Source organism: Emydura macquarii, unplaced genomic scaffold, assembly GCF_026122565.2.
Source record: "Emydura macquarii macquarii isolate MOO-44397 ecotype Brisbane River unplaced genomic scaffold, CSIRO-AGI_Emac_v2 contig_1119, whole genome shotgun sequence".
NCBI lineage: Eukaryota > Metazoa > Chordata > Testudines > Chelidae > Emydura > Emydura macquarii.
This window is the reverse complement of record NW_027131256.1, coordinates 11,345,684-11,372,114: the sequence shown is the minus strand read 5'-3', so window position 1 is coordinate 11,372,114 and position 26,431 is coordinate 11,345,684. Positions and strand designations below refer to the sequence as shown.

The 26,431-nt window shown below is 41.3% G+C and overlaps 3 protein-coding genes across 6 annotated transcripts; 1 reads left to right on the top strand and 2 right to left on the bottom strand.

Moving 5' to 3' along the window:
* Positions 1 to 1,135: 1,135 nt before the first annotated feature.
* PCNP (PEST proteolytic signal containing nuclear protein) lies at positions 1,136 to 14,257 on the bottom strand. Of its 3 annotated transcripts, none has more exons than XM_067546173.1 (5): positions 14,111 to 14,257; positions 7,878 to 8,046; positions 5,544 to 5,618; positions 4,184 to 4,239; positions 1,136 to 2,987 (listed from the first exon to the last, which is right to left on the bottom strand). In XM_067546173.1, the coding sequence occupies exons 1-5, from the start codon at positions 14,200 to 14,202 to the stop codon at positions 2,864 to 2,866; spliced, it is 516 nt and encodes a 171-aa protein (XP_067402274.1). In that variant the 5' UTR covers positions 14,203 to 14,257; the 3' UTR covers positions 1,136 to 2,863. The 3 variants fall into 3 exon arrangements, with proteins under 3 accessions (XP_067402274.1, XP_067402273.1, XP_067402275.1); XM_067546172.1 differs by having other exon boundaries at positions 7,878 to 8,098; positions 14,111 to 14,233; XM_067546174.1 differs by lacking the exon at positions 14,111 to 14,257 and adding an exon at positions 8,122 to 8,177.
* Positions 14,258 to 15,708: 1,451 nt separating this feature from the next.
* Positions 15,709 to 20,875, bottom strand: TRMT10C (tRNA methyltransferase 10C, mitochondrial RNase P subunit). Its single transcript, XM_067546170.1, is given in 3 exon segments — positions 15,709 to 17,487; positions 17,490 to 18,658; positions 19,999 to 20,875. Coding segments are annotated over 2 exon segments (1,287 nt in total). The 5' UTR covers positions 18,628 to 18,658; positions 19,999 to 20,875; the 3' UTR covers positions 15,709 to 17,338.
* A 761-nt stretch (positions 20,876 to 21,636) lies between these two features.
* Positions 21,637 to 26,388, top strand: TXNL4B (thioredoxin like 4B). 2 transcript variants are annotated; one of them, XM_067546169.1, is made up of 4 exons: positions 21,637 to 21,700; positions 23,432 to 23,600; positions 24,636 to 24,787; positions 25,908 to 26,388. In XM_067546169.1, exons 2-4 carry the CDS (start codon positions 23,469 to 23,471, stop codon positions 26,071 to 26,073), a joined length of 450 nt encoding a protein of 149 aa, XP_067402270.1. In that variant the 5' UTR covers positions 21,637 to 21,700; positions 23,432 to 23,468; the 3' UTR covers positions 26,074 to 26,388. The 2 variants fall into 2 exon arrangements, with proteins under 2 accessions (XP_067402270.1, XP_067402269.1); XM_067546168.1 differs by lacking the exon at positions 21,637 to 21,700 and adding an exon at positions 21,763 to 21,883.
* The last annotated feature ends 43 nt before the right edge of the window (positions 26,389 to 26,431 follow it).

Here is a 26,431-nt window from a genome sequence, read left to right as displayed (position 1 = left end):
CCTTATTGCCCCCTCCTGTGGGCTGGGGGGGTGGGCTCCAGGGGTGATTGGAGGAGCCAGGGCCCCATGCAGTGGTGGGACCAATGTAAAATATCATAGGGTTAATTGTTTAAACAGTTTCCTAAAGGATATTTTACATCACTAGTTGATACCCTAAATTAAAGAAAAATAACTGCTTTCTCTGCTGGGAGCAGAGAGGTTTCCTTCCTAGCATCCTGCCTCAAAGCCTGGGCAGGGTGGAGGAAGAGAGCACTTCAGCTATCCCACCTTCCACACTAGAGAGGCAGGGGGAGAAAAGTAGACACAGAGCCCCTCCCATCAGAGGGACAATGGTGAGGGGGAGCACAGTGGGAAGAATAAAACAAGGGGGAGGGGGCGGGGACAAAGACATCCCTGCCATGAGAAGGACTAGGAGACTTTGTATAGGGGATGGGAACTAGAGGGATACAAGAACATCCTATCTCTAGAAGCTAAAGCATATGTCCCCTTTTAATTTCTTCTGACTATTAAGACTGGGTCCTGAAGGCTGAATCTGAACTCTCTAGGTTCAAGTCTTGCTTATTGTGCAACACATTCCACTAACTCACACACCCAAGCCACCTCGTTCAGTTAGGAATCTGAGCTCTATGGGCCAAGCAGTGGGCTAAATGGAAATACAGGAAGCCAGGAATTATTTGAGCTAACTGCCTTTGTGGGGAGATGTAGCAGAAGGAAGTCCAAAGACAGGCAGAAGAACTTGCATGATCCTGAGAAAAACTTCAGGATAGAGTACTAGCTGGAAAGAGGCTTGGAACTGAGAGTAAAGACTGTCTCCTTCTGTGTTCAGGGAAACAGGATTTTATGTACATTCTTTGTACAAGGACTGCACCAAAGAAATAGCTGACTCCATTAATTTCTCTTAACAGACAACACACGACCCCACATGTTAGGTAACCACTCAGGTCAAAAGGGGTAACTATATCAGGAGTGTAGCAGTTCTATGCATATTTCCATTGGTTGAGCAGGGGGTAATTCTAGACAAGGGTAACCATGCATTACATCTAAAGGATATAGTAAGTGGGTACAACTTCAGTGTCCCATTCTGTCCCTTTCAATCAATAAGGGTTTAGCTTCAATGAGGGGTAAGAGTCAAAAGTAGTTTAGAGCAACAATCACTTTTTTTTGAAGTCCTTACATTCAGCCTTCAACGTTTTATAAAACAATTTTTGCTATGAAAAAAGTATACTTTTTGTTACATTTATAACAAAGCTTTTAAAGAAAATAATAGATACAGGTATTCAACTGCCTCAGACTTCAAATGAAAGACTAAACATACAATACAAAAATTTGAGAACTTACAAACTCAAAAGGTAAGCGGTCAGAGCTTTTCTAACAAACCTATAAAGATGCACTTTCCTTTCTCCACCAACTATACTCAACTTTAGCACATGGAAAGGATTTAAGGGGAAAAGTAGTTAAGGTGGATTTGATTAATGAATATTCAATAATGGAAAAGATCTACAACCACTTGCAAACCTTAAGGGTGCCTTTAACAGCAGACACTATCAGGTATTTTAGACTCCAAAAAATGCATGTGTTTTGGGAATTAGACATTTCTATTAATGTTCTCAATTTTTTAAATCAAAATGAAAAGAGTTTAGACACACCTCACCAAGTTTGAAATCCTAACAGAGTACTGTACCAGTAGGAGATCCTGAAAATGAAGCTGACCAATGACACTAGGTGCAAAAACTTAACAGCCTCGAAAAAGGGAACAGTTTGTTTATTTATTTTTTAAAGAACTGTTAGTCAGAAGTATTAGTAATGCAGGTAACAAAATATCTTTTAAACCTGATAGTGTTCTTTGAAGCCACAAACATATTTTAGCATCTAGAGGAGTATTTTAAAAAGGCAAAATAAAGAAAGTGCATCTTACTGCTTACAAGTACAAAAACTAAGTTACTGAAGTTTTGGTGTGGCTTTTATTCCTTTTAGGCATAATAAAGGAAGATATTTAAACCAAATATGATAAATAAATTAGATGCTTTCATCTTTTTGGTGGTGGCTTTTCTATATTGATAATTGCCTTAATATTTACTTATTCATTTAATTCACAAGGAAATGCTAACAAGCACTACTTAATACTACTGACTGAGGAGCACACTGAAAATACTGATTCACCTTTGTAGTGAATATTCTTTAGAGACTGTTCTAATATATAGCTAAGTCCCATTCCTTAGGATGAAACAGGCCACAGATAAACTATTTCACACTTTACGTAAAGTTTCAAAGGAAGATCAGACCTAAAGCTACCCTAGCCCCTTAGAGCAACACAATTCCTAGGTTGTGAAGAACAAAAAGTGATCAGAGGGGGGAAAAATTCAGGTTTAGATTTCTACTCTGTCTGAAGTTATGTTCAAATTAATAGCCCAGTAACACTTCTAGTACAAGGCACTGCTCCCTCTCAACAGTGATCTTAGGAGTCAAATGTTTCATCTGCTATGGAGAGGGAGCTAGAAGCCAGAGTGCAATAGCATTCAACATTAACCTGATTAAAGAGACAGTAACCTTTTTTGTCCACCTTAGTGTATTAGTTGCTGAGACCCACCCCCTGCCAAAAAAAACCTTAAAGGTACCACTTCCAATTTCTTTATTATTTGTAACCTTTTGAAACTAATCACATAGAACTACAAAATTAGCAAATGCCTTGAAATCTGTATACAAAACATAAATTACCTCTAATTTCAAACTCAGTTATTATTGTACCACTCGATCCTTAGAAAAAGTGGCTCCAAAGGTAAATCTGACCATTCTTAAAAAAGGAAACTGTTCCTTTAATGTCACACCCTGCCCTTCCCCCCACCCACATCTTAATAGATATCATCTAGTCATCCTCAGGGACATTTCCAAGATGAGATTTTATGTTCCGTTCCCATAGCTTCTGGTTGTCAGAAAACCCATGCTTTCCTTTATTGAAAGAATTTGGTCCTGCTGAGGTTGGTGTATCTCTGCAAAAAAACAACAAAAATTAGATGTAGTAACTAGTTTAATGAAAGTTTGGTGAACTGAATGTGTGACTGGAGTGTTTCAGCTTCACACTGCTATTTCATAACCACCTTGTGTCAGGAGTGACCAAAAGTTGGTTTGGTTGTTATTGGTGTGGCTTATGTGAAATGAGTTTAGTTCTTTCAGTTTGGTTTCCAGTGAACAGGTTTTTGTCACAAGAAGTCACTACAAGTGGCAATGCTGTCACTGTCCACCAAACTGATCCCTCCAAAATCAGCCTGAGAGACACAGGCAAGTGGGGAGAGGAGGAACATAGGCAGAAGCTGTGCTGCTTACTGGTCCTGTAAAATACTGGCTCCATGGATTAAAAAAAAATGCAGAATCCAGGCCTGTCAGTTTTGCACCTTTCAATAATAAGCCTACAGAAAAGAATTTTTTTTAACAATTTATTTCTTTTTAATCTGCTTTTAAAGTTTGAGGTCCAAACTCAGCCCTCATCTGTGAGTGTAACTCCATTGCAGATGCCCCTGTTTATATTAGACCTCACTGTCTCTCTCAAAGTTGCAACAGGCAGAAAAATAAGTTTATGGTTGTGTCCAAAGAATGTAAAAATCATTATATACTCAGTATTCTCACTAAAAGTTAAATCCCCCTAAGGAGAGAATATACTATGCTAGTGTCTTAACTCTATCATACCAAACTACTTCTGATGGGGGCAAAATTCATTAAAAAATCCGCAGATTCAATCCAAACTCTTTTCTCCATAGGCAGAGAGTTCAAGTTCTGAACAGACTACCCCGGTCTGGGAATATTTATACTGTGAAGGGCAAAATCAGCCAGTTTGGGATTGGGAAGATCTGGAGTTCAATAGTAAAAAACAGGAAAAGCACATGTAATTTGCTTCTTGTTTTAGTAATAACCAGAAGCTGCACCCCAATTTCCATGCAGTGTAAGGAAGAAGAACTTATCTCTTCCCACTCTGGGAAAGCTAAGAGGGTATTTAAATAGCAGATATGCTACCCTTAGCCACAGCTGAAACATGAGAGGAATTCTTTTACAATGTCTCATTTCTGAGGAAAGTGACACTGTAAAGCTACAATAACCTGTTTGCCCTTCATACATTTCTGAACCATTTGACCTGAGTTGTAGAAGGTCCAGCCCCCCACCCCTTTGGAAGAATGAGGTTAAAGCTGATTACCTTCCAATATTCTTCATGCGCATCTTTGCTTCTGGAGGCATTTCTTCTGGTTCACTCTAGGGACAGAGAGAGAACATGGGCATTAGGGCATAGTTAAACATTTTATTCTTCTCTGTTGAACATTCAGAGGCCTCACATGAAATGCAGCTAACAATCTCAGAAAAGTAATATGTTTTAGAACACAGTGCCTCTAGTCTGTAAAGCCATGAACTGGAGTAAAGAAGTTAGTATATGATAAGCAGATGCACACTGTAGAGAGGGACATTTATATTCAAATTCAGTAAGATGCAAGCAAACTTGCAGTACAACTCTTAATAGCAGCTACTGTTTTGGCAGCATGAGTTAATCACCTTCCACTTAAGACAGAACACATTAAATGAAGTGTTACAGGTCACTCACTACACTATAGATGTGGTCCATACCTGAATGTCTCAGTACTGAGTCAGCACATAACAGGAGGAAGACAATTACATTAAAATCACATTAAAACCATACTTATTTGCCTTTCTCCCTCTCACTTCAAGGAACATTGATAGCATTTGTTAAGTTACAGAAGACAAGCGTTGAGGAGTCAAGACCTTATGAATTAATGGTCAGCTCCAAAGCAACCACATTGCCCTGTCTGTTCACTTACCTCCAATTTAAAAAGTCTTAATTTAGGTGACCAATATGTCTGTTCAAATGTGTCCCCTACCCTTTCTTCCTTAATACGATTTGGAGACAATTTGCATAAAGTGTGGGTGCTTAGTAGTTGCGGGAAAGCCTTGAAAGAACGTGGCTTAATTGGAAAGATCGGACCTGGAAGGAAACTTATAAACGTCTTGAAGAACAGACCCCAATCATCAAGAACAGTGTGAACCAGTTTTAGCATGAAGCAGTGGGTAAAGTCATATAGGTACTCATAAATAAGGTATTAAAAGGGTAAATTCTTAACAAGCTCATTGGTAGTAGTTGCTGTCCAGTGTTGGAGCCTGCCACTGTAGATTTGGGTAGCCCAGGTCAGTCCTGTTGGAAGTATCTGACCAGTGCTTATAACTGCATGTTACCATACAATGTGATGATTGCTTAGGCATTTAAGACACATTTGAAGTGTCCGTATAAACACCATTCAATCTTTAGATTTAATAAAGGAATTTACGGTTGAAGTGGGGTTGTGGTGGTATGCTGTATTACTGATTATGATAATAATTAATAAATAATTCCAACAATCTGTTTAAGGGAAACACTGGATCAGTTCTAAAATGTACTATATTGGCATTTTTGTGGAGAAGCTTCCAGAGTATCTACTCAGACTTCCTAACTAATCAGCACTAAATGTTCCTCTTTAGTAAGTGCCAGCCAGCAGGTGGTATTTACTTACATCATCATCTTCATTGAAAACTGCTGCTACAGAAAGAGTTTTTGGAGCAAGGGTGGGAGCAGGTTCCTTAGGCTTCTGAAACAGAATGAAAACACAGCATATGAAATCAGATAAGTCTGCCTACTTGACTAGGATCCATTTAACTTTTCAAAAGACTTTAAAAGTGGAGTTCATTAAATACCTTCACTGAAATTGAAGTAATTTTTTTTAAAATCATGCATAAATTGATCTTTAACTGGCTAAACTGAAAAGCAAGATGGTTCTCTGAACCAGGCAGAAAACAGTTTTCCAGTAACAGGTCAAGGGAGAATCTATCCATTTGGGCAAGATGTTTTCTGATTAACTAGTCGGATCCTCTCAAGTTTCAATTCCCTACAAGCATTAGTTTCTTGCAAATATGCACATAACAGGGTCTTGTGGCTGCTGGTGCATGACACTGGAAATTAAATCAGAACCTGAACAGCTTGTGGCAACTGTGTCTCAAAAAGAACACACACCGGATTTGGTCACATCCCCATCTGTTTTTTATTCCTCTAAGGCCATAATGAAGTATTTTCATCTGTCAACCGCAGGAGGCTGATTATATTTGCCTTTTTGTACTTTAATAGCTCTTAGTATTCTTTTTGACTGAACAATCAAGTGCTTTTTAACTAATGTTTCCAATTCAGAAGTAAAAAGTAAGACTGTTTAACAAAGAGGGTGTCTGTTGATAAAAGCTCAATTTTAATATAAAGATGATTACACTTCCCAGACTCCTTACTCTATTCAAAGCATATCAAGCTGCCAAAATCTGAAACTTTGTCATCTTATTTTGGAGTAACTAATTTGATTCCTTTTGCATTTATATAATGTACAACACATTTTTAACTACTGGTAATAACTTTGAATTATATAGAACCATCCTGCTTTAGTGCACAATGCTTCCTCATTTCTATAGTCTGATAGTGACATTCTGGGTTCATTTAGACTCTGTGGTCAGATACTGTAATGCATATTGGGGAGGGACAGAATTAGGTTCAGTGTGTAGATGCATCAACATGTAGCATTATCATACCGGTAAGGAACAATTGCTGCTAAGTAGTTTATCTTCCCTGGAGGCATCAGCACAGATCACTAGGATAGGCGAGAGGGCAGGGAAAAAATAATGATCCCAAATACAGATGGCAAACAGTGGTAAGTTTTAGTGCACTCGGTTGCTAGAACCAATGAGCTAGAAATCCTATGAGTCAAAAATTATTGCCACTGGAAAGAACTTTCCGCATGAAAAATTTGAGCTTGCTAATGGCTCAAAAGACATCTTTGTCAATTTTTCAAGGACTTATTGCATATGTTCTAAAATGTTTTTGGTTTTGTTTTTCTGATTTGAAAACAACATGCCCTTGGAAAAACATCCTATTCAGTAATCTTTTTACCTTCTGCTGGTTTGTAAAATGCTGACAGTGCATCTACAGAGTTTGAGGAATAGAGATTGAACTGAAACTATTTAGAGATTTATAATGCACACTTCATGGTGGTATTTGAGAACTGTATAATTATATTCAGTAAACAAGCAGATGCTTGCCTGTCCCAGAATAGTGAACAGTGAAGCAGGTTAGTCAATGGAAAAAGTAAAGATCCATTTGATTGATAAACTGGAAACCTCTTCAATTTAATTTGTCCACGTAAATAAGCAGGAGAAGGAATTGTCAAATCTGTCCTGGACAACAGAGGGAAGATTAGGATTCTTGGAAATGCGGCATGGCAATGACTCTGCACTTCCTGTATATTCTGCAGGTACTGACCTCAGCAATGACTGAATTCCAGTATCTTTAAATCAAGATGCTTAATAAGCATTTGTATAAATTAGACTAATTGGGCCTTGTGAAGGAAGAAGCAAAAGTGAAAGATATTGAAAAATTTATTTTAGAAGTTCAAGATGAGACAGAATTATTAGTCCACCCACAGGCACCAGAGCAAGAGGTAGGGTTTTGCCCAATCTAGTATTAAAAGCGTCCTGAGCAGTGAAGCTTCCAGCACTCCCCTCAGGAAGCTATTCCAGACTCAGATTCTGTTAGAGAATTGTTTCAGATATTTAGGGACAATTTAAGGTTAATTTTGTCCCATTATTCTTGCTCTCTCTTGGACAACTCTAAACAATTCTCACTGGTGTTACACCCTTCAACTACTTACTAGAACAAAAGTATAGCCCTACAACACTTCCCCACAGGTCAACTTCAGTATTTTCAATGAACCATCCACGTTAAGTTTCAGAAGCTCTCTCCCCAAGTCAGTGCCTCAAGAATAAAATACTCCCTAGGTCTTATGTTTTCCTTAAAAATAAACCAAACAACTTACATTTACTCCAAGTTTGATGGATATCGCAGGTCCCTTCTTTGTTGTCTGACTGCCTATGGCAAATCCAAACTTGGACATTTTGGCAGGAGCGGGCTTTGTGGTGAAATCTTCAGCTTCTTCATCAGCTACCCGTTTCTCTGCACTGCGACTCGAACTTTCCCCTCCATTACTGGAAGAAACAGTCTTAGTTTTCACAGGTTTTTCTGCCTCTTCTTCAGGTCCTGGTGAAGTCGAAACAACTTACCAAGATGAGCTATTTTTACTGAGCAGATTGTTGGGAGCAGCAACCTGATAAAGCATTGTTATGGGGTGGGTGCTTACAGTGCTAGCAGTCTCCACCACAGCTGCCTATACGGCACGTAAAGACAAACAGTGAAAGAAACTGCAAGCACTTAACTAAAGTAGTACAAAAAAACTTTATACACACAAAAGTCTTAAAAAGTGTCCTGAAACATCAGATCACTATTAATATGGGACTGAAAGTTTATCTAGAGAGTTACACTTAATTTTATAAACACTCTTCTGGGGTCTAAGTTGCACAAGTTAATGTTTCACATTTGGAGTCCCAGTTTCAAACCGAGTGTACACAATTTAAGATTAGATACGTGAGATTTATTTACATAAAGAATGCCTATGCCAGTCTACAGGCTCCTTTGGCAGATCATTAAAACCATACAAGTAGTTGAGACTCGTAATCTCAACCTAATTTCTCATCACTACTTGTCCACAACTCTCAATTCAATATAACTGACGTGTTCTGTTTGAGGAGGGTATCAGCACCAGAATAGCTGACTGAAGCAAAATGCTTTTGAGACGCTTGCATAATTCCTGGTTTTGCACAAACTCGTGGGAAATGCACTACATCACACCTGCGCTCATATTCAGAGATCCCTCAGCTACACCACATGAAAAAAATGGTCCTTGGAAGTTTCACTCTGCTTCTGTAGTTGGTGAAATAGTACACACAAGGGAACAGCATGCTCCTCTGCCGCTGTACCAGCAGGAGGAAGAGATAAACTGATGCAGTGGGGACAGAAAATAAGGGGGAGTTCACATCAATGGTCAGAGGATAACATAACCAAGTTTGGGACAGAACTAGGTCCCTTGCTACAAGGGAAAGCAGAGGATGGTAGCACCACCCTGGCAGCAAATTCAGATCTTGAGTGAAGGAAAGCCTGGCACTGCTCACTAGCAATTGTCAGCAACCATGTGAAAAAACAACAGTTCAAAATTGAGGATAACCAAGATTGTATCCTTAGTGGAAAGAGAAACAAAATCCAGAGAAAAAGAGGGGCAAGGAAAACAGGAAAATTTGTGAAAGGGAAAGTCATACTCTGTTTTACCATAAAAAGTCTTTAAATGGCATTCATCTTCAGACCTTAAACCTAATACCTGTGTAACACAGCCCCACTATTTTTCCTAAGTGCTGATGCATGGCGCCTTCAATGCCCATCCTCATCTTCCATCTATGTATAATTTCCTATTATGCTTTCCAAGTCATATAAACTGCCGGTCCATGATGTTTCTTGGCTGGGCAGCAAAATATATCTTTAGCTAGCTGTTTCAATTAACAAAACAATGACTTGATGCAACCAATTTAGAACAGTTATTTACCCTTGGGAGCATAATAGTCAGTGAAACTAACTAGGAGCACAATGCTAATTAGTTTCACTCTTGCAGGAGCAATGCTAATCTGTGTTGCTGCCAACTTGACCTAGGATAAAAAATAAAAGCAAGAAATGGTGGGAGGGGGGAAGGAAAGGATGAAGTTACATACAAGTGAGACAGAATTAAGAGGAAGGAGACATGAAAAAATTATTTAAGAACAACAATGTTCATAGTTCTAATGTTGCTATTCTATCTGACATTTCTGAATGCACATTATAGGACAATTTTTTCTTAGTGTGCCTGAAAGCAACCCTAAGTGCAAGACTAGTCTCATGTAATCAACCAAAGTTTTCATTCCTAACTTTAGAAAATGGTAGTTTGGGATACAACATACTATATTAATCAAAAATATTTCAGGCAGAGAGACACCCCTGCATTTGGTATATATTGTGTTGCCAATGGAGCATAAAAGAACCCTTTCTTAAAATGCTGAAAGAAATATGGCTAACAATGATGACAGCAACAAGATCTTGTCACAAAGTCTAATATAGAGCTCCCACTGTCTAGATGATTAAGCTGAAGTCCAATCAGTAAAGTATGAAAGGCAGAAGTCAGTTTTAGCAACTACACTCAGCTGTCCAAACTGAACTGGAAGGGAAGGCCCTGTCAATCTCATAATGGAAACTCAAATTCTGGGGCAGAAAACCCTTGCTGGCTTTCAGACTAGGGATCACAAAGGAAAGGAATGAGGGCAATGGGCCAGTAGGATTTTATATTATTGCTTTTAAAAAAAGACCTGTTTCCAGTCAGCAGTCTGATAAAGTACCACAAAGCAGAGAACGAGGTTATTCTCTTTTCTTTCATTCCTCATTTTGGAATTTTTCTTGCTTTATCTGAAGGAACAGAAGCTGAGAGTGTGTTTATTGCTGGCAAGCAGCTTGAAAGTTTTGACTATAAGAGCAAAACAGAGTGGTGTGTGTATTCATGGAACAATCACTGAGGAATAACTGAAAAGTGATTATGCAGATCAGACACCCTCAATCAGAGTGCTGAGAAGTACACAAGCAGGGAAAAAACCATGTACTTATGCATCAGTGAGTACAACATGCCTGCACTCAGACTGGCTGAGAATTTAATTTCTGACAATTATGTATTTGAATTGATAATGCAGGGTTTAAGGTGTTGGCCAAGTCTGGATTATAATTTTATTAGTATTTTAAGATTAGCCAGAATTTAATTATCTGAATTTGAAGTTTCACCAAGACTGACACTCTTTCTCTGCATTTATTCCATGAACAGTATAGGTTGTTCACTGGCAAGGAAATTACAAGTGACCTGGAATCTGGCCCATTTCAAGAGACATATTGGCACGTGCAAGAAGGTAACAAGTTTCAGGTAACTGATATATTGGGCAAGTTCCTTAGCGCTTAGTTCCAGTTCTGAAACTGTGTGCATCTCCCTTTGTTACAAATGTAGGACTCTACTGAAAATTTTGCAGAAGTCAACAGATAAGCTTGCATAAGCATGCAAAGTAATTATTTTTTCAAGAGATGCAGCAATATGTGCTGAATATCAGAGGAACCAGATAGCACCTTTTATTGTCTAACCTCATTGCATATAGAATTTTAGTTCAACAATTACATTTTAAATGGATATCAAGGTTAGAACCACGATAACATTACACTTGTGATGCATAACATTAGTATTGAATAGGAAAAGTGTATACGATAATTTACTGCACTTATGTTTCCTCCACGTTCCCCTATTCTCTCTCTCAGCCTTATCCTTCTGACAATCACAGGCTTCTATCACCACTATTCTTTGTACCTTTCACTCCCCAGTCACTGAGCAAGATTATATTTTTAAAGAAATTAATATTTCTTCCCATGGAAACCCAGATACAGTGCATTTCTGAAGTCTTCCTTTTGCAAGGATCTCTGAGCACTTTCCTATTAAGTCAAAGAAAGCCAAATTATGTATTTTAAGGCTAGATTTAAACCATTTTTGGGCTCCAAACAGTACAGGAAGAAGGTATAGTACGGACACACAGGAAGCCCCTAGTAGGATCACATTTCATCAAATGTATCAGTTATGCCTTTGTAGAGTATAATTTTTAGAAAGGAACATCAACCTACTCATTCAGAAAGGGCAAAAAGAGGCTCTACCCAGACCAGATATTTGCTTTTATGGAACTAAATTTAAAAACCATTAAATTAATGGCAATCCCGCAATACTGATAACCAAAATCTCAAGTCTAACTACTGCACTCACGGAGTAGATAAATCTTTTTGTCCTCTTTTTATTTTCAACACAATTTGATATTGAGTGTTCTCTTTCGCAAAATTGGCACCTAAGACAGCCTGCTGAGGTGGTGTGAATGCTCCTTCTATTAGCTACATTTAGGACCAGCTGTGGACAGCTGGCAGCAAGAGCTTCCCTACAGAAACTCCACTTGGACAATGAGCTGCAAAACATTTAAAGTAGCCCAGTGAAAATCTTCCTAGAGTACTCTACTTCTGTAGGTAACAAATAAGAAATCTAGATGCTAGTCTTCTCATTGCAAAGCTGTTCTGGAAGTAGGTTTACCAACTGCTCTCAAATGGAATTTTTAAGCCTCTTTCTCTAAGCCCCTCCCCCCCCATTTAATTTAGTTTTTTGTGATTTCATATTATTTTTCTAGTCAGCCAGGTCATATTTCTCCTTTCTTATCTACCTCCCACAAGCATCACTGCCATTTTGATAACTACCCAAACTTGTGTTCTGTATTTAGGCCATAGCTAAATAGCGGAGTGCTGTTTCAAGCAAGAATTACTCACTTGCAAGTCAACAAGGACATACATGTGAGCAGTTTTCACCATCTTTTCTATATAGGTTGTGCATCTGATAAATAGGACTGACAATGATGCTAATTTTATTGCTTTCTCAAGTTTCTGCATTGCTCATCTGGTAGATCTCTTGCCTCTAGGCAAGGCTGTGAGTTCCAGATCCCAGTGTAGGACTATTAAGAGTCACAACAGAACAAGAGCACTTCCCACCTATGTTCATTTCTGAAGCCTTCAGCAATGCGGGAAAAAATTGAAGCTTTCATATCAGTTTCTAAAGAGTAAGGAATAACTCGAGTATCTTGGCCAACCTTTCACTTCTAATTACAATCATGTTCCATTGTCCACAGTTATGTGAGAACCACTGAAGATTGCATATCTGCAAAACTATTGAGTCACTGAATAACTAGCATCTAACTTACTGTTTCCTAAAGCACCGACATTTAAAGAGCTACACAAAAACAAATGTCTGTGTACACATAATGATCTGTATAGAGGACTAAAATGACACCACTTATGTGCCTATCTGAAGTCATGCTCATTTGTTGAGCCTGTTCTAATTGGTTTAAACTAAGGTTTCATTTAATCTGCCAAAGAGTGGCCCCATCTGAAGTTCTAAAAAGAGTTATATTTAAACCAAAAAGGGGCGGGGAGAAGCTTTAGCTTCACAAAAGTATCATTATTACAAGGTAGAAGATGATGAGCAAAAAAAATCATTTGGCATTCCAAGACAATCAACAATAAATAATATGCTGGTAGATGCTAATAAGAGACTCGAATAATATTAACCTTAATATTTGAAGTTGTGCATAAGGAAAATGACAATTTAATGGGAATTGCAGAAGTCCCATGTAACTTATTTTTTTAAAACGAGCTGATCCTTAAGAGGTAGATTTACCCTTTTGTGCTACCATATACATTATTTCTCTCAATATACTGTACAGCTGCTCACTGTGCAGTTTGGTACCAAAAGAGATGTATTAATTTATGCAAATTAATCTACTGGATACCTTATTTAAAAAACAAGAATCACAGAAGGACAAAAAAAATTGACATTCTTTCACGATACTACACCCAATCCTGCAGTCTTTATCGAGGCAAGACCCCCGCCCCAACTGAACGACAGCAGCTTTACTTAAGTAAGCGCTGCAGGATCAGGTCCAGGGACTGAAAGACCAAGTTTAACTGCGAGGGACAATCCAGCAGGAGTGGACCACGCCGGGCTAAGAACTGGACTGCCATTTTGCCTCTGACGAAGGTATTAAAAATATATTTTTAAACCAATGCTCTGTCATGAGGCATAACTTCAAAAATGGGGGTAGCAGATTTACTGAGATCGGGATCCCCAGCCGGCTGGCCTAGAGCCCTCAGTGCTTCGAAGTAAGCGGATCCCCCTCCCCAGCCGTGCAGCCCCGGGCCAGAGCGGGTCGGTCCTGGTCAGCGCCAGTGACACCGCACAGGGGACGCCTCGCTCCAGCCCCCTCGCTGGGGATGAAACCGTCCAGCCAAGGCGGGCCCGTGACTCCTCTCCACGAGGCCGGCCGGCCACCCACCCACGCACCCGCCGCACAGCAGCCACCGCCCGAAGTCAGGCACTGCTGCGTGGCTCAGCCGCGGGCTCGGTGCCTGGCAGCGGGGCCGGCGGCCGAGCGACCGCGCCCCGGGCCCTTTCCCCCGACACACACGGGCCCGGCCCCATCGCCCCTAAGGCACCCCAGCCCGGGCCTTGCCCCTGCCCGCCCTTGGGTCCCTCGCGCGCGCGGAGGGGGTGGGGGGAGGTTGCGGGGTTAGCTGCGTGTTCACCTCCGTCTGCCTGCGCCTGCTGCGGCTTCTCCTCGCCTGCTTTGCTGTCGTCGTCCGCCATTTTCCCCCACCGCCCCCCGGGCTCTGAGCATGCGCGGTAGCCTGAGCCTTCTTGAGCCTGCCCTGCCATAGAGAGGAGGCGGCCCTAATAGAGCCTCTAGAAAGAGCCACGCGCCCCCTCTGGCTAGGAGCGAGGAGGGCGGAAGCGGTCGGCGTGTCACGTGTCTCAGGGCAGCGGAGCTTCCGGTTAAACACCGAGATGTCCTAAACCCGGGGCAAGCCGACTTCCGGGGTTGTGAACGACGCGCATTGGCACTGCAGAGAGACAAGGGTGACAATAAGCCATTGTCTGATTGGTCAGGACTGGTTCTCTTTCTCTCTCTCAACCAATCAGTTGCCACTTGGGTATGGCGACTGTAGCGCCAGACATTTAAAGGGGCAGTGTCTCTGTTGGGTTTGCTAGTCCGTCAACGTAGGTCCTTCTGCCCCAGCGGGCTGGGGGGGTAGGGGACAGCGAGAGACACACAGATAACGGCCGGAGAATGTGGAGCGTATGACGTCATAGAGGAGCCAGGCTGCGGCAGCGGCGCACGCGGGCCAGGCCTGAGCAGACGCTGCTCCAGCGCGAGTTTATTCGAGACCACCCACCACAGCCTCCCACGCCGCACCCCCTTTAGCTCAGAGCGGCGCGGCTCGCAGCTTTAAGACCCGCCGATGCCCGGTTCGCTCCCTGGTGCTAGGGACCCAGCCAGGAGCACGCTCTTACACGTGGTAGCGCGCAGACCAGAGCTGAGCTGACCTGGGTGACCCTCCCGGTTGGCTGTTGTCGCTACGCGGCTCCCACGCTGTCAGAGCGCCCATCTTCAAATTCTCTCATCCACCTTGCCTCTCAAGTCAAGCTTGGGACAAGCTTCCCGCGGGCTGGCGATTAGCCCACACGTAGTTTCAACCCGACTCTTTTAGCTGCCGCAAGAGGTTCATGTTTCATAATCCGCAGGTCCCAGCTTTGATCCCTGCTGATAATGGCCTAGGGGCAGGGGCAGCCCCTCCCTTTGTAAACAGTCTATCCCTGTTTTCATTTTTACAGATGGAGCTAACTTAAAAGGACTATCCAGTTCAAATCTAGTCCGTTTTAAGAGACATCAAAATTAATTTGTAGCTCTGCAAGGAACCTCATCACCCTGCCAAGGTTTATGGCTTTAAAACCATATTCTCCTATGGTTTCCTGTCCTCTTTTATTGTATAAAAGCAAGCAAGGGAATAGAAGATAGTAAAGATGGGGTTGATTGTACACATTGAGTGCTGTGCTGCACCCCCTAAACTCACTGAACACAAAATAAAATTACTGTCACTGGAAAAGATGAGACAAATAACCTTACATTATTTGTAAAAGTACACTTTTAGAAACAAATGCATTAAGTTGATATTTGTAGTGCAGTATTTGCAGTGTTTTTGTAGCTGTGTTGGTCACAGGATATTGAAGAGAAAGTAGGTGAAGTAATATCTTTTATTGAACCAACTTCTTGTCAGTGAAAGAGACAAGCTTTCAAGCTTACACAAAGGTCAGAAAGGATCGGAAAAGGGGTCACAGACTGCTCTTTGGCCCAATGACTCTTCTGCTGTGGATAAATGCTTGAATAGTCCTGGGGCCTGACAAAGAATGACTCTGTAGCCCAGTGGTTAGAGCACCCAGATGGGAGATCTTGATTCCAGTCCCCCTGCTCCAATCACTCATTATTTATCCAAAGCACAACTTCAATAGGAGAGATTGTGGGCACTCCACATCAGAATATGCCATAATACAGTTGTTAGAGCACACAGCTGTTTAAATACTTTCCCCCCCTCTGGCAGAGAGGAGGAAATTGAACCTGGGTTTCTCCCATTCCAGGTGAGCAATCTAACTACCGGGTAGACCACTACTAGCCCTTTTATGTAGAGCAAGGCATGAGCTTAACTCAAGAAGTGGCTTAGGTGCCTATGCCACCTACCTCCAGGCAGTGAGTTCCTATTCAGGATCCTGGGATTGCTAAACTGATGTAAGCACCTATCTCAGAGAGAAGTGGGTTTTAACTCACACAACTCTAGTTAGCATCTCCCACTGGCTAAATTAGGTGGCTCCTCACTTAGTATGCTGGCTGTTGCAGATTGCAGTTTTAGGCATCTCTCTCTCTCTTTCCATTCATTGCATAGGGTGCCTAGATGCTTAACTCCAATTTGGGAATCACAGTATTGTTCTTGCAATTTTCTAAGCATCATGATGTTCAGCATTGCAACACTTACGGCCCTCCCTTCCTAGATCCAACCCTAAGTAGCTTTTTCAAGGAAGACAGATTCTAATTTGTATTTTCCAAAGGCAGGAAAAAACATCTAATCTGCAGTTTGAACAGTCATTTTCACCTAAATCAGTGATATAAATTCAATGCATAATTGCAAAAATGTTGTATATTTTCAGTAATGCCACATTTAAAGAGACTTTCTGCCCCTATTACTAGTAATAGTATTACTACCATTAATGTTTATTATAATAATTTTCAAAAACAATAGAGGATTAGAAAATCTGTATGATAAAGGGACAAAAGCATATATTAAAAAAATCTTACATAGGCCCACATAGCTCTCTTCCACATGATGAGGAAATTTTAAAACACAGGTTAGATTGTTTTGTGTGTACACTGACAAGTATCACACCAGATACTAGAATACTTAGAATTAATAAATCACACGGCATCATAATGAAATTTTTCTAAAATCCCCTGGGGCAAAAAAACCCAACCCTAGTAAAACACAAAACCACAATTTATTTGCTGGGGTAAGAGCCCATGGTCAAATCAGGTACATTCTAAGGTCAGCATTTAAGAAATTATTCCTATATTTACCCTATTTCAGTTCATAAACTAATCAAATACACTACAGCATTTGACACTGAGCAAGCAAGGTTTTAAATAAAGTTATATCCAGCACATTTATTAAATTTAATTACATTGTTTCTTATGGTGCAATTTGTAGATTTGATTATCACAGCTTTTCCTCACATGGATTTTTTTTCCCCTCAATCCTGTTAAGCTTCTGTTTAAATAGCTGCAATAAAAGGTTATTAAAAAACCCATAATATCAGGCAGCAGTTCTTTCTAATTACTCTTAGCTACTGAAAATCCTTTCCAACATCCTTTCATCTAATTCCCACTGAAGTCAATGGAAATTTAAGCATATTAATGGTATAATTTGTCCTTAAGATTCTTCAGCTGTGCACCATTTCTTCTGTTTACTTCCTGCAAGAATTCTTGGCAAATGGCTCTTTTCCTGGATATTGCTAAATTCAAACACCTTTGTTCCTCTCCCTGTGTCAGCTTTATGCTTTGAGTACAAGGAACTATCTAAAAAGCTTTAACTTTCCTTTTTGGAACCAATTCCAGAGCCTCCATCCAATTTCCAGTGTCTTTCAAAGTTAATAAAATACGCATCATTTGATCCAATGTGAGATTTTTGCTACCAGTTTCCCACTTCAAGTACCTCTCTAGTGGAAGACGTTGAGTTGTTAAGTTCAACCGTTTTGCATGTGCAAAAGAGACTCCAGGCTGTATACATTTGTCAACCATTGATCCAACTATATAAATTTTATCATGCTCAAATGTCTTCATTACATTGGGAGAATCAGCAGTTAAGTAGATGAGCTTGTCTTTTGGAAAGACATCTATGTAAGACTGTTCTGTCACAGTCACAAGTAAATTGTCCCATCCCTTTTCATAGCGCTTGGCAAATGCTTTATGATATGAGCCATCCACTTTGAGATTACAGTAATGTAAGTGGAATGGATCCACAGCTCTCCGATTCCACCCTTCAGTCTCCATTAGCTGACTCACTGTGTTCTCCATTTCTCTACGTGTCATGTAATTTTCATAATCCATGTCAAATACTAGAGGCTGACCAAAGATCATAGACTGAGCAGTCCTCCAGCTATACAACCTATCCATAGACCTGGACCAAAAGTTCATTAAGAAAGTATTCCTCAGCTTATCAGTATCATTTTCTTTAGCCTCTAGCCTTTCCATCCTTGCTTCCTTTTGCTTTTCCTTCTTTACTTTCTCAGCTTTCTTCATTTTTTCCCTGATAGCTAAGAATTTTAAATACTTCTTTTTGGATGACTTAGAAGAACATTCCATAAAGTTCTTTAACTCATCTTCACTGATATTTTCTGGAACAACTTTGCCAGCCAGCCTCCACATCTCCACAAGTTCCCTTGTGGCAGCTAAAGTGGAATCCTCCTCACCCTCAGATGTTTCATGGACTTCCTCTTGCAATCCAGATCTCATGACATTCTTCCAGCCATCCAAATCTAGCTTCTCAGCTGGGTTAGGTGGAATCTGCTTCTTTGGGGTAGGAGACAAAATCAATGTTCTAACTGGAAATAGCTTGTGGGAAGTTGTTAAAAACAAACTTTTTTTTGTCCCACTCTGCATAGCAAACGGAAAAACAGAATGTCTGACAATGCTTCTCAGAAGCATGTTTAAATACTTCATATTTCGGAGACTGTTATGTCCAAACAGTTATCTGCAAAAAATCGTAACAAGACAAAAGAAAAATAAAATCAGTAGTCACAGATGTGAGAAAAAAAAAAAACTACTTCCAACCTTAACAACTCTGATGAACAGGAATTTACTTCTTACACTTCATATGAAAATTCTAGAAACATTTGATTTTTACTGTCTCTAAAGAAAAATAAAGTTGGTGTTACTAAAAGAAACCGTGGTTAACTCTATTGCTTGAATTAGCTGTATGTGTAATTCCATGTCAAGTCAAACAAGACGTAAGTCTGTTTCAGCCCTGCCACTTCAATCACTCTTGTCCATCACAAAGCTTCCTATTTACAAATGACATACGTTTGCAAAGATGCCATGAATGCTTTCATAGATGCGGACCTGGAAGCACAACTTATTCTGTGTGTGGTGTGTCACTATGGGTGATGTTTTGTTTTTGAGTAGTCTTACTGGAAAAATCTTCACATCACTAATGCTTCTCTTTTTGAAAAGTAATAGTAAAAGCAGGGAAGCTCCCCTGGCAAATTTCTGCATGCTTATGTATGTGCTTAATTTTATGCCCTGTGTGTCACTGAAGCTAATGAACTACTCACAAAGTACAATGTGTAAAGTTTTGTATGTGTATCAGTCTAGCCCAAAGCCCCAATCCTGTAGACACTAAAACAAATACATAGCTTTCCCATTAATTTGAATAGGACTCATCAGACATGTAAAGTTAAGCAAACAAGCTTAAGTGTCTACAAGACTGGGCCTAGGACAGAAGTAACCAAGCTGTTTTTTCATATCTATTCTCCCCATTCATTGCCAACCCTCCTAACTAAAACTAATGTGTCCTTATCTGTAAAACAACAAGTTAAATGTAAAACAAACAAACAAAAAAACCCAACATAGGTATAAACTGGCAACAGATTAATAAAACAAAATATTCTGTAAACATGCCATTGTTTTGAGGTGCTGTGACTGACTAAAGCAGAGGTCAATTAAGTAACGCAATGAAAAAGATACAGTATAAAGTTGATGGACAACTCACAATAAAACTTAATATGAATTATCAACACAAACAAAAGAAATGAAAAGAGTACATTTTACATGACAGTGAAATAAAAATGTTTCATTCTATAGAAGAGGACAAAAACAATTGAGACTAAAAATTATATACTTAAAATATCACAGTAAGGTACTAAAATTAAAAATTAAAATGAATAAAAATGAAAAAAAATAAAAAATTCACAAGAGAGACTGCACATCAAGGAAAAACATATGGGGCCAGGCCACAGGTAATGTGGCATAGCTCCAGTGAAGTCAGTGGATCTGTGCTGATTTAAATCAAGTAAGGATCGGACCCAAGCTTACCAATAAAGCCACATTACACTCAATATTGGGAAAGCCTAGAGGTATTTGAATTGATTCCTTTTTGCTGAAAGCTCTAAAAATCCCTTTAGAAGAACCTGGGTATGGAACACAGAAAATATTTTATTTTATATTTTAAAATGACAGGAACCACCACCCCTCTTTTAGCAGTTTTACTGACAACTATCTCAGAAGCAGAACTTTCTTAGCTGAACAAGTAATTCTTCTGTTTACTGTAACACAGGTACAGAAACTCAAGCTGTAAATAGGTCTGTGATGAGGTGATCATGTGAGTTGAAGATCTCACTGTCCCTTCTATTGAAAGTTGCACAAGAAGATGCTTTTTAAATTATCTTAATATTAATCCACAAGGCTTAGCCATTACCTAAAACTTTGCACTTCAAAGCATTTTTCATACATTATCATTCAGTCTTCTGTGAGTATTTACATTAGCACCTCAGAGTTATGAACTAACCGGTCAACCACACACCTCATTTGGAACCCAAAGTACGCAATCAGACAGCAACAGAGGCACACAAAAAAGGCAAATGCCACACAGTACTGTGTCAAACATGAAGTACAGCAAAACCTCGGAGTTATGAACTGACGGGTCAACCACACGCCTCATTTGGAACCAGAAGTACAATCAGGCAGCTGCAGAGAGGGAGGGAAAAAAGCAAATGCAGTACAGCACTGCCTTAAATGTAAACTACTAAAAAAAAGGAAGGGAAAGCAGCATTTTCCTTCTGCCTAGCAGTGTTTTAAACCTGTCTGAAGTCCATGTTCAGCTGCATGCTTTGGAAAGAAGGACCAGAACATTTTGCTCAGATTTACGAACCTTTCAGAGTTAGGAACAACCTCCGTTCCCGGGCCGAGGGGGGGTTTGGAACTCTGAGGTTCTGCTGCATTACCCGCCCCCCCAGCGCAACCGATGAGCGGGCGGGCGGGCGGGCGTGTGCAGGCAGGGCCCGGGGATGAGACTCTCCCATCCCCCTCAGTGCCAGTAGTGCCCAGGCCACAGCAGGTCACTGGCAGACCTAGGAGCGCAGCTCTGAGTTTCAGGCTCTACCGCAGGTTACTGTCTAGCGGGGGAGGCTCTCCTGTCCCACCTGCGAGTGAAACCGGGTCCGGTGCCGACGACTTTTAGAGGCCACCCCGCAGCGGACGCGGTCGATGCCTGCCCTTCCCCCGCCGCCGGCGTCAGGGAACCCCAATGAAGCGGGGCCTCCAGCTGCAAGACCCTGGGGAGCCAGGGCACGGCGGGCCCCCTCCGCCAAGGTGGTGCCGGCTGCGCTAGAGAGTCTGTGCCCAGCGCCCGGCCGCCCCGGGAGGGACACGCACTGCCGAGCTCGCGGTGCGCACGTGCCTAGCAACAGCAGCAGCCACCGTCCTCCGCTCCCAGCCCCGCCCAGTCCTACCTCGCCGAGTCGCCGCGCTTCCGCTTCCGGCCACGGGAGGGGGGAACGGGGGAGGGGGGCGGGGCTCTCGAATCTTGCCGCCAAACCGCTCCTTTCTCCCCTCGGCAAGGAAGAAGAAAGCTCCGGGCGGCTGCGCCGAGGGGCGGGCCTGCTCGTCAACCGCGCTGATTGGCTGCGGCTTGTGGCCAATCGGAGTGTAGGAGCGGCCCGGCGTGCGCGCTGAGTGGCGTTCGGCCGGCCCGATGGACATGCGCGGGGATGGCGGTTGAGTCTTTGGGTCCAATCAGGTGCGTTTATCCTCCCCCCCCCTCCCCGGAGCCAGGTTAGTGTCACCGGTCTCTTCCCGTCTGGGTCCTCAGGGTTCTGCGGCTGCCAGTCTAGGTTCTCCAAAGGCCCTACCGATTGCGCTGCCTGGCGGCGGGCGGGCACGCGGGCGGGGCAGGTTCCAGGCTGAGATCTCGCCCTGTCTGGTAGGGACGAGAGTGGGGGGCCCGCTGGTGGCGGGGGATGGGCAGCAGGAGTTCGCAGTAGCACACATGGCAGCCCGAAGAAGTCAGTGTGAGGGAGGGAGGCTGCAGATGCAGGGGCCTCACCTCCCAAGGTGGGGAAGGGTAGATCCTCTTGCTGTGTCTCCAAGGAGCCCCTAGGCTCAGTTCTGTCCCCACGAGACTTCATGCTCCACAGGACAGGGGACCCAGCCCCTCTCTGTACGGTGTCTGCAGCTGGGATCTCTTTCCAGCTGTTGCTCGGTACCCGAACAACATTGACAAATTGAAGGGAGTTCAGAGAAGGGCAACAGAAATTGTCCTGAAAGCCTGACGAGAGGAAAAGATTAAAGGAGCAAAAGATTAGAGCTTGGCTAGATGAAGACTGGGGAGGAGGTTGGAGAAGATGTAAAGTAATATTGACTGATGTAAACATCGGCAAAGTAGAGGAATTAGGTAGTGTGGTATATGGGGATATAATAGTAGGATACATAAAGAAAAAGAAACTTCAAGCCAATTATCGGGGGAAATAACTTCCTGATAGTGAGCTGTACTATGCTGTAGAACAGCCTCCCAAGGGAAGTGATTGCAACTCCATTGCATAAGTTATTTTAGATTAGAGACAAAGTGCTTGAAAATGTGTTGAAGGAGGCAGTCCTTTGGTTGAGGGATGGGCTGGGTGATCTAATAGGTCTCTTTTAAATCTCAAACTTCTTTTATTTGGTGGTTGGTACAACTGAGGTCTCAATCAGGTGTAAATTGACACAGTCTCCCATAAAGATTGGGGACCACAGATTTAGGCTGAGCATGCAAACTGCACATAGAGTGACCAGATAGCAAGTGTGAAAAATTGGAGGAGAAGGGGAAATATAGTTGCCTATCTAAAACAAAGCCCCTAATATCAGGATGGTCCCAGTAATATCGGGACACTCTAAGTGCACATGCTGTGGCATAGAAGGTTTGGTTTCCGAATGCATCATATTTTATATTTACTGTCAAGGGCGTATGCCAGATCCTTTTTTATATAACTGAACTAACTAGATAAAAGTGCAGTGGCAGACAACTCAGGGACAACCTAGTGTTTGTACAAAATGTCCACCATTGTCTTTAGAGACCTGCTTTTTCTCCAGCTGCTCACAATGCTATCCTTTTTTTTTCTCATGTCTTTATATCCCATATATCACCTTCTTTGACAATAGTCCCATCTTGAAATAGTTCACACAGCTTTTTGTGTGTTGATTTTAAAATGATCTTTAAAGTTGTGCACAACTTTCTCTGAGGCCCACAGTATAGTAGACAGCTATGTAAATTATCTGATCTTTCCTTTGCAGAAAGCTGCACCGTATAGTAATATTTAGTAACATTTAGTTATTTATTTCTAGTATCTGGATCAGATTGTTTCTCCCCTGTACCTTAAAAAAAGAAATCCTTATACTTAAAGATGGGGCATTATCTAATCAACTACCTTTTTTTGTGTGTGTGTAATATGGGGGCAGGTTTACTAATTTTGACAGTGTCTTTTTTAATAATTAGATACAGTGTTTGATCTCTGGAGCCATTCTGAATCAAGATGAGCTTCCTGCTACCCAAACTGACCAGTAAAAAGGAAGTGGATCAGGCTATAAAAAGTGTAGCAGAGAAAGTTTTGGTTCTTCGATTTGGAAAAGATGATGATCCTGTTTGTCTGCAGTTGGATGATATTGTAAGAGCAAATTTTAAAAACGTTTTATTGATGCTATGCTAATCATTTCATACACATTTGGTGCAACAAAATGAAATGACATGTGATGCTATCAAAGATAGAAGGAGCTACATTACTATTAAGTTATTAGTGCACTGGGAATAAAATATAAAGTAGTAATAACTTAATTAGATAATTCTTCACTCCCTTGGTAAGAGTTTTGTGGAAATCAATCATTATTTGCCAAGGATTTTGAAACTGAAAAGTGCTATATAAACTTTACTTTATAGCATTTGTATATAGTACAGTAGGGGTGCAGGGCACCTCACAGAGAGAATAAAGACATGGGGGGATATTCTGGCCCCTCTGAAATCAATGCACGTTCTGCCATTGACGTCAGTGGAGCCAGGATTTCATCAGATTCCTTCACCTGAGCAGTTAGACTACACAGCAGTAAAAACACCTGTGCCCCTTTCTAAACTACAGCTTCAACCATTGCTGCCAGTGGTGGAGGTGCACTGATGGAAAATTACAGGATTGATTTTTTTCCCAGTGTAAATGCCATAAGGGGAAGTTAAATGACTTGCCAACAGCCATATAGCAAGTGGTAGAAGTGATCTTACAAATCAGGCATTCCTGTTTCCAGGTCTCAAGCTATGAACACTAGACTGTGCTGCTTATGTTTGAAACAAGATGGACATTATTTATAATTAAAATTCAATAATGTTAAAATATCCATGATGTCTTCTCATAAGAAAAATGTTTCTCCATCTGATCATGAATTGCCATGACAAAGGTCTTTGCTTCCACATGCTTGCACAGATGATTCTTTACAGTGATAAAAAAAATATTAGAAAAAAAATGTGCTCAAAGCAGCAACCCAATTATGAATTAATTATAAAAAATTTAAAGCTAAAGATCAGTCTTTCACTAATTCTGACTCTCCCTTATTTAAAAAACAGGGTTAGCAATTACAGTTGTGCTTTAAAGCTTGGCATGTTTTGCCTACTTATGTCAGAATCTGTTTTTATCATGTCTTTTTCTCAATTTCTAAAGCTTGCAAAGACATCTCATGACCTAAGTAAAATGGCAGCTATTTACTTGGTGGATGTGAACAAGGTGCCAGTGTACACCCAATATTTTGACATCAGTTATATTCCATCTACTGTCTTTTTCTTCAATGGACAGCACATGAAAGTGGATTATGGGTACGTCAGTTTGCATGAGGTTCTCTTCTGTTTACCATCATTAGCATAGTCTCTGTCTGTGTTAGCTCAACGGTTCCCAACATGGGGTGCCCTGGGAGGGCACCAAAGATTACAGGGGGTTCATGAGGCTTCAGTAATATTGAGGTCATTTAGCTCCTGATCTCTGTGCCGGGGGCAGCCCCCAGCCATTCTCCCCACCGGCCGGAGTGGGGGAGCAAGCGCCGTGCCAGCCGGCGTGAAGAAGCAGCCTCCCCCACTCTGAGAGAGCAGCAGACCCCCCAAGCTCCACTCCGGCTAGAGTGGGGGAGCAGTCCCACACAGACCCGTACCGGTCAGGCGGTTGCCAGGCTGAAAGGGAGCAGCCCCACACCAGTGGGGGCCTGGAACAGCCCTGGCCAACCTGCCAGACCCGCCTCTATTACCCTCAGTTCATTAGGGACGGGAAGAGGCGGGGCCACACAGGGCATGCAGTGGCAGCCATACCAAGAAAGGAAAGACTTAGCTTCTTACTCAGGTAAGAGTAATGTATTATTATTATTTATGTATTTTAGTGTTGTTATTATTATCATCATTGTATGTGTTTATAGGGGTTATATGTGTTTATGGCTGGGGAAAGGGGCGTGTGTTTTACCTAGTGTTAACTACTGGGGCTTTCACTCAAAAAGGTAGGGAACCACTTATTAAATGGCTTGAGAAAACTATACCTTCCTTTTTCCAGTAGCTGCATGAATATTCAAAGAGAGAAGGCTAAAGAATGAATGGGTAAAGATGCTGAACTACACTTCCCTTTTCGAAATACCCTCTCATTTAGTACTCTGTAACAAACTCTTTGATACATTTCACAGCTGATGTGTAGTAATGTCACACTTGACTCTGCTCTCAATGTTAAATTCTTGGTCATACCATAGCATTTTTCTAGGTTTTAGAGGTCTGGTCACAATAATTCCTATATTGCCTTGTCTTTTTTACTTCTTGTATACCATACCAGAGTGGTTCAAGCCTTAAGAAAAACTAAATAAAAATACTCCTTTTTATTGTATAAGTTTTCATGGTTTTAAAAAATTTGTTTCATACACTTTAATGGGCATTAACATTTTTACTATCTTTATCTGCTACATAGGTCTCCAGATCACACTAAATTTGTGGGAAGCTTTAAAACAAAGCAAGACTTCATAGATTTGATTGAAGTGATTTACCGTGGAGCAATGCGTGGAAAGCTCATTGTACGAAGTCCTATTGATCCCAAGAATATTCCCAAATATGACCTTCTCTACCAAGGAATTTAACATATTTACTTGAGATGACCGAAAATTGTGTATTCATCTTGAAGATCATATTGGTCACCTTTTGAAGACAGACATTCTGTCACTCTCCTGTAAATAAAGCTACATGTTTACTTATATGAGTCACACAAATGATTATTCTCTGAGATGCACACTATCTGGTGGTTATGATATGGTGACAGGTTATGTGCTTTCAGAATGAGAGTAGAGATACTGTCTGCTGTGACATTTGGTGAGTGAACAAATCACATAAAAGCATAGGTGTGTACTGATTTGTGATCTCTTAATTCCATTCTCAATAAAAACTGTGTGCTAACAGTTGACCAATTTCTCTTATTTAAAATAACCCTTCCATTTTGCA

Excerpts from the sequence above, each read along its gene's own strand:
- PCNP (XM_067546172.1), bottom strand. The coding sequence starts at position 14,171 with ATGGCGGACGACGACAGCAAAGCAGGCGAGGAGAAGCCGCAGCAGGCG. Across the intron at positions 5,619-7,877 it reads CCATCAAACTTGGAGTAAAT|AAGCCTAAGGAACCTGCTCC; the intron begins GTAAGTTGTTTG and ends ATTCTGTTTCAG. Across the intron at positions 2,988-4,183 it reads CGCATGAAGAATATTGGAAG|AGATACACCAACCTCAGCAG; the intron begins GTAATCAGCTTT and ends GTTTTTTTGCAG.
- TXNL4B (XM_067546169.1), top strand. The coding sequence starts at position 23,469 with ATGAGCTTCCTGCTACCCAAACTGACCAGTAAAAAGGAAGTGGATCAG. Across the intron at positions 23,601-24,635 it reads GTCTGCAGTTGGATGATATT|CTTGCAAAGACATCTCATGA; the intron begins GTAAGAGCAAAT and ends CAATTTCTAAAG. Across the intron at positions 24,788-25,907 it reads CACATGAAAGTGGATTATGG|GTCTCCAGATCACACTAAAT; the intron begins GTACGTCAGTTT and ends TCTGCTACATAG.